Source organism: Cebus imitator, unplaced genomic scaffold (assembly GCF_001604975.1).
Source record: "Cebus imitator isolate Cc_AM_T3 unplaced genomic scaffold, Cebus_imitator-1.0 Scaffold71, whole genome shotgun sequence".
NCBI lineage: Eukaryota > Metazoa > Chordata > Mammalia > Primates > Cebidae > Cebus > Cebus imitator.
The window spans coordinates 1,259,376-1,266,834 of NW_016107386.1; the positions used below are offsets into that span (position 1 = coordinate 1,259,376).

Genomic DNA, 7,459 nt, shown 5'->3' on the forward strand with positions numbered 1-7,459 from the left:
CGGCTCACCGCAACCTCCGCCTCCTGGGTTCAGGCAATTCTCCTGCCTCAGCCTCCTGAGTAGCTGGGATTACAGGCACGCACCACCATGCCCAGCTAATGTTTTTGTATTTTTAGTAGAGACGGGGTTTCGTCATGTTGACCAGGATGGTCTCGATCTCTTGACCTCGTGATCCACCCGCCTGGGCCTCCCAAAGTGCTGGGATTACAGGCTTGAGCCACCGCGCCCGGCCTAGAACTTACCTTCTACACACCTAACACCTACAGTGCAACAACTGATACTACTGGACTGTGGGAAGGGCCACCTGCACAAGGGTTGTCTCTTCACACCTCTGAACTGCAGCATTCTGTTCTTTTCTAATGTCATTTGCCACCACCTGCAGAATGTCCTCATTACCTGTGTACTTATTCTACTTTCCCTACCTGACTGTAAACCCCTTAAGGGCAGGAATGGAGTTTATACCCTTTGTATTCACAACATGCTTTGGGTAGAATAGGTGCACAGTACTTTTCAGATGCTGAGTGTTGCTCCTAAGAATCCTTCAGCATTACCCAATCAATGCCTTCTGGATGCACGTGAAATAGAATTCATTCAAATCATGACTAAGAACATTCTGTTGCAATACTGTTCTCTGAAAATCAGTAATCCCTTTGTTAGGTACACATACTGGAATCTTTTAACCAGAAAATCTATTTTCTGATCTTGTCAGATAATAAAGGGATAGCATGCCTAATTGCGTATTTTATCTTAAATTTGGTATATAGTGCCTTACCCAAAAAGTTTAGCAGGTGACTATCTTCTGAGCTTTGGTTCATCTGAGCACAAAAAGAGCATTTTTTAGTCAACATTGTAGCTTCTGTGAGCTGTCTAACCATCCCTTGCATGAAAGAACTAATACATCCTACAGTTTGTCTGCCCTTTACAGACACTGAAATCATGCCATGCTCATTATTAAACGGAAAGGCCCTGAGGGCTTCCTCCTTCTCAGTATCCATAAAAGACACCCATACCTGGTCAGCTAAGGTCCTTGTCTTGCCTCAGGCAAATTCAATACCAAGACTCAACAGGTGAATGACAGTTTCCCTTGTCATCTGCAGGAGAAAACAAAAACAACTCTCCCAACCTGATCTGTCCAGAATGCTCTTCCCCAGCTCATATGTCTGGTAAACTCTCCTACTCACCCTTCAAGAGTCAGATCAGATATCAGTTTCTCAGGAAAGCTTCCCCTAGCCTGATTCAGGTACCTGCCCCCACACTCTGCTCTCCCAGTTCCTGGGCGTTCCTCTGTTGCAGTCTCAGCACGCTGGCTTGTAATTATTCCACGCCGAACTCTAGAGGACAGTCTCTCAAAGTGCGGCCAGAGACAACCTGGGCCAGAAACACCTGGGGAACGTCACAGAAATGCATATTCCTGGGCCCGGGCCCCAGACCTAAACAGTCTACTTTTTTTTCTTTCAGACAGTCTTGATGGCACGATCTTGGCTCACTGCAACCTCCACCTCCTGGGTTTAAGCAATTCTCCTGCCTCAGCCTCCCAAATAGCTGGGATTACAGGCACCCGCCACCATGCCCGGCTAATTTTGTAGAGTCGGGGTTTTACTATGTTGGCCAGGCTGGTCTCGCACTCCAGACCTCAGGTGATCTGCCCACCTTGGTCTCCTAAAGTGCTGGGATTACAGGCATGAGCCACCTGTGCCCAGCCAAAATCTGCATTTTAATAAGCCCCACTTCCAGGTGATTTTTATGGTTTTGAGAACAATTCCTTTAGGTGCATAAGCCCCCTGGAGATAGGGATTGTGTATATTTGTGTCCTTTATGCCAGGCCACATTCATTAAGTGGTCAAAGTCTTCCACAGAGTAAAATGCAAGTGAGCATACGAAGAGGTGAGCAGCATGTTCTCTCCTACCTGGGCAGGCTAGAAAGAAACATGCCCAAGGAGAACAATGCCTTAATCATACTCTACTCTCAGACATCAAGCCCCACAGTCTAGGTAGTGAGAAAAATCCAGGATTTGGGAAGGACTCTAGTTAAAAAAAAAATCTTCAATTACCCTTTCTTTAGACAATGAACAACGCTGTGCAAATGGCTTAACTTCTCTAAACCTCAGCATGCACCTCTGTACAAACAGAATAACACTACCACATAAGACACAGGGTTATCATATGGATTAAGGGGAAAAAAATAAACCAAAGTATATACATATGTATGATAAAGATCAATTTTATATGTGTGCGTGCACATGAGCGTTATGTGTCATTTTTTCTTAAACAGAATTACACCAAGTGATCCTTAGAAGGCTGGCTTCTACATGGCTCCAATAAAGAATGTAGTTACACTGTCTGAACCAAAATACTAGAAATATACAAAATTATATAACCAAAACTACCCCAAGATTGTACAGGCAAGAGTTTTAGTCACAGAAGCTTAGGGCAGGAAGAGCCTTCAGAAGGCTTCTCAATTCTGCCTTCCCCCAGGCATCTGTTCAGACGCAGGAGCTAAAGGTTCACCTGCTGTTGATCCTCTCAGAGGCTCCCCACAACAACCATCTCAACCCTTCACTCCCCTTGAAGAGTTTAATTTAATGCTACCCACTGCTTCATTCTCTCACTACATGTCCAAGTAACTGGACACAGGCCCTCGCCCTCTTGCCACCTCAGTATATAAGATTAACAGTATCTTGCTGGGCACGGTGGATCTTGCCTGTAATCCCAGCATTTTTGGAGGCCAAAGTGGGCAGATCACCTGAGGTCGGGAGTTCAAGCCCAGCCTGACAAACATGGAGAAACCCTGCCTCTACTAAAAATACAAAATTAGCCGGTGTAGGGGTGCATGCCTGTAATCCCAGCTACTCGGGAAGCTGAGGCAGGAGAATTGCTTGAACCTGGAGGCAGAGGTTGTGGTGAGCTGAGATTGCACCATTGCACTCCAGCCTGGGTAACAAGAGTGAAACTCCATCTCAAAAAAAAACCAAAACAGTATCTTGGTAGAGCAAGAGGTGGCCTTCCAGCTCTATGTCACTGCACAATGGTCACTGACCACAGATCGAGAGCTCACTCGCCTGGCTGTGGGCACCTGCCTGGCACACCTGGCTCCTGTCAAGGCATCAGTCCCTTCGCTTCTCGCTTCCTGTACCCCTACAGTGTTGCATCCTTTGGGAATGAGTGGATCAAAGTAAGAGTTATGTCTACTCTCTACCAGCCAAGGTGCTAACGTTTCACATACATTCTTTGGTGGAATCTCTGTGCAACCTCAGAGATGAGGTTCAGAGCGGCTAAGAGCCTGCCCAAGACCCCAGGGAGGCTGGGATGCGAATGCAGGTCTTTCTGGCTCCCAGCCCACTCTCTCCACTCTGTTAGGCAGTTTTCGCCCTCCCAGCCTGCTGACACAGCATGAGATGCTTCACCCAGCTTCATCCTGTTTCTAACACTGCTCAAAATTCTCTGCCCACAGGTTTAAGGACAGCCTTTCTGACCAGGTGTAGTGGCTCACGCCTGTAATCCTAGCACTTTGGGAGGTCAAGGCAGCCAGATCACCTTAAGTAAGGAGTTCGAAACCAGACAGGCCAACATAGTGAAACTCCATCTCTACTAAAAATATAAAACTTAGCCAGGCATAGTGGCACATGCCTGTAATCCCAGCTACTTGGGAGGCTGAGGCAGGAGAATCGCTTGAACCCAGTAGGCAGAAGTTGCAGTGAGCTGAGATAATGGCACTGCACTCCAGCCTGGGAAATAGAATATGACTCCATCTCAAAAAAAAAAAAAAAGGACAGCCTTTCTTGTGGGGGCAGAAGGGGTGCTCCAAGTGGACACCACTCTGCCCATCAGCTGCATCAACGCAAACTCTGAAGATAACAAGAGCTGATTAAGTTTGGGGCTTTTCAAAGGAGCTTCCTTTGAACAGAACTGTAGGCAACTCAAGGGAGAGTTGCCCACCTAGCACTTTTCTCAGAGTGAGGCAACCAGTCCCTAGCGGCTCCCCTCTAGGGCTTCTGCTGTGAACTCATCTGTGGTTTTCCTCACCCAGGAACAGGCAGCAGAGGGTGTGTGCTCTGTCCCCACCCCTTACAGCCAGCAGCTGCTGGTTACAGTTACACATTCCGATATAGACATGCCTCTCAGACGAAGAGAGGGTGGGGGTGTCCGACTCGCAGAAGCCCTGGAACACATAGTTGGCAACAGCTGTGTTCTCAGCAGACAGCAGTTGGCTTGCTACTGTTCTCTCACTCCTCACTGCTTTACCGGCTAGAATGAATGCAGTGCCCCCACTTCAAAGGGTGGCTCACCCGAGCAATCAAGTCTTTGCCGCAGGGGTCTGTTTGCCTTGAAAAATCGGTAAGGCCAAAATGGGGTCAACTCCACACCCCTTCCCCTGAGGTGTCTGGGATGTCCCTGAGCCGCACAGCCCCAGCCACATGCTTGAAAGGAAGAAAGCCTTTCCTTTAAAAGAAGTACAGAGCCCTCATCCCACCCCCAAATCAGAGTTCCTTCAGAACCAGAGGGCTATGAGGAAATCTCCCCTGACTAGCCAAATCAAAATGGAGAAGGAATAAAAGGGGTTTGCAGGAAGCATGGCATTTGGCCTCTCCCCTGCCCCAGCCCCACTCTCCAGCTGCTCCTCCGTGAAGTTTCCAAAGCAGTTTTACAGGGTCTGATGGCAAATCAGAACTGGACAGCCCTAGAGAAACCTCGGGGATGTAGAGGGTTAAGAACACGGTGGCTCTGAAAGTAAGGAGCAACTAGCAAACAAGAAGGGAGACTGGAAAGTTCTGTGTGGGAGCTGGCCTGGTATAACCGAGAGGCATTTGCTAAAATATTCCCTCCACCCAAAGCAGTAGTACAATAAACAAGCTCCCACCCCTTCTTCCCTTCCGAACCCGATCCGTGCAGAACCAATTACCTGTCTAAGACCCAAAAGGAAAGGCATCCTGCAAGAGCATCGTCCACACTAACGTTGGAACAAAAGGCTCTTAAAAGTTAAGGTCTTGGAATGAGCATTGCCCCTGGTGGGCCTGTGTGCGCGGCGGTCCTGGTTCACTGGCCTTCCTTAGCAAAGCAGACAAAGTAAACAGAGTCCTGGGACCAAGCAGGCACACTGCCTCCTGCTCTCCTTGCTACTCCCCCCGCCTGGCTCTGGCCCACCCCCACCTTCTCGTGACATATCTCAGACGCAGCTAAGCCGAAGCTGTCTGCCAAGGGGGAAATGACATCAGTTCAGGCGCAGCAGAAAAACTTCAGACAGCTGCGCTGGAATACTGAGGAGGATGTGCTGCCGACCCACGATGCCCAGCCCTGGACCCACCTAGAGCCAGAGCCCACTGTGGGAAGACAGTGGGAGCTGCAGATGGGAGCAGGCTGCTGCAACCCCTTGGCTCTAAGCAGCTCCGGGGTACATAAATCAAGTCTCTAAAGCTGAAAAGAGCTCCACTGGTCTGAATAAGGATGGACTCTATAGCTCCTAGACTATTGTTTCTCCTCCCTGGGAAAGAAAATCAAGTCTAATGTCTGTCAGTTTCACAGAAACTTTTCCACCCCCACCCCTGCCAGAGTCGGTGCTCAGTAAATAACAGGACATTAAGCCTGGCTGTCCCAACTTTCTCTAGGGAATGAGGCAATTCGCAGGGAGGGCTTGGGGAGGCACCTTTTCCCCAGCTAAGGTAGGACACACGTTACCTTGGACACTGACCTTTTTGAGCCCTCGCTTCCACAGGAGAGTTTATATTTCATAAACAAACTGCGCAAGTACAGGTGCCAACATCTTTCCTCACTTGCCTTATAAAAGGTACAACAAGTCCCCCCGCAGCCTCCAAGTTGCCAGAGAGGCAGATCATCTATATTTAAACCAACTCTTGGTTCGGAAAAGTTCACCGCCTTAGGTGTGTCTTGCTTTCTTCACTAAGTTCAGCTCAGGGAGAAAAGCGTTCTCCAACAGCAAGTTTTGCACCAGACGCAAGAGCCGTGGGGATGGTGTCCTGCTCTGACTTTTCCTAGTCAGTGGTGTAAGCCAAATCCCTTCTGGCTACCCTTCCTGAAACAGCAGGTCACAGCAGCTCTCCCTGGGCCTGAATCCTCTACCAAAGACAACACTCACACAGGACAAAAGGTCCCATTTGGGTTTGGATTTCCAGAAATGACTCGAGGAGAACAATGTTCAGAGGAGCTTTATAAATCCAAAGTTACTTTTCCTTTTTTTTTTTTTAGACATGGTCTTACTCTGTCACCCAGACTGAAGTACAGTGGTGTGATGATCTTGGCTCACTGCAACCTCTACCTTCTGGGCTCAAATGATCCTCCTACCTCAGTCTCCCAAGGAGCTGGGACCATAGGCACGGGCCACCACATGCAGCTAATTTTTGTTTTTTTGTGTGGAGATGGGGTTTCGCCATGTTGTCCAGGCTGGTCTTGAACTCCTAGGCTCAAGTGATCTGCCCACTTCAGCCCCCTAAAGTGCTAGATTATACAAAGTTACTTTTCAATAACTTCCTCGGCTACAAATTAATTATACTGTCCAGGACTCAAAGCAAGTATATTTCATCTTTCCTTTCATTTTCTGCAACAGTTTTCTTTCATGGTACTTATCCAAGGCTTCCATGGTAGTGGCACTGTGCTGGGCATGGCCCATGTAGGTCAGAAATTATTCCTGCAAATTAGTATCTATAACCCCCACCTAGGACAATAAATTAGCAGCGCATGACACGTACAGCACAGCGAGGTGCCAAAAGTACTGTTTGATCATTAGAATCCAGCCAGACACACAACGTGTTTACTGCAGGTCCCCACTGACGGTCAAGGTCACATCGACTTTCCTGACAAGAAAATGAATGTGCCAAGCTGGCTGAGCCATTTCCTTGAGACTCACAAAAAGAATGGATCACAACCTCATTGCTAGAGGAAAAGGCAGCTGATGTGTAAACAAAGTAGCTCCTGCTCCTGCAGGTGTTTGGGGACTGGGAAGCCATTCTTCGGCACACACGTATTCTCAAGACACCGAGACACGGTCTATCCCAGGCCTTGCTGCCAACAACCAGGTCAAACTGCCAGACAAACGAGGTTGGACATCAAGGCACAGCTGCCCAGGGAAGAGCAATGAGGCTGTTTTCAACCCCTTCCTTTCACTTCCTTGGTTCCCTGGCAACTACTGAGAACCACAAAACACATGCAGCATTAACTTTGGCAGTCAAACTGGAGGAAAGAGCATCCTCATCCCCTCATGGGCAATGTAGTCTGCACTGATCTCACAAGACCAGACTGGCACCTGCAATTCTCCAGAAAGAGTGCCATGGCAGGTGTACCCATTCATTTACTCACTCCACACTCACTGAATGCCTACAGTGTGCCAGGCAGTGTTTTAGGCACTGGGGATGCCACTATGACCAAAACATACAAGAAACTTTGCTCTAATGGGCCATGAAGTATTTCATATTTCTTCCCCCTCCCCTTTTTCTTTTTTTTTTTTTTT

The 7,459-nt window shown here is 48.3% G+C and overlaps 1 protein-coding gene across 2 annotated transcripts in view; it reads right to left on the reverse strand.

The window, feature by feature from the left end:
• Positions 1-7,459, reverse strand: part of WBP1L (WW domain binding protein 1 like) — an 81,296-nt gene that overhangs the window by 44,779 nt on the left and 29,058 nt on the right. The window contains exon 1 of one of the 2 annotated variants that reach the window (XM_017531092.2): positions 4,901-5,436. The exons of the other annotated variant lie outside the window; for it this stretch is intronic. Within the exon in view, the coding sequence (XP_017386581.1) occupies positions 4,901-4,927 (27 nt within the window). The 5' untranslated portion in view covers positions 4,928-5,436. Of the gene's footprint in view, positions 1-4,900; positions 5,437-7,459 lie in introns of those variants that run through there. 2 annotated transcript variants of the gene reach the window in all.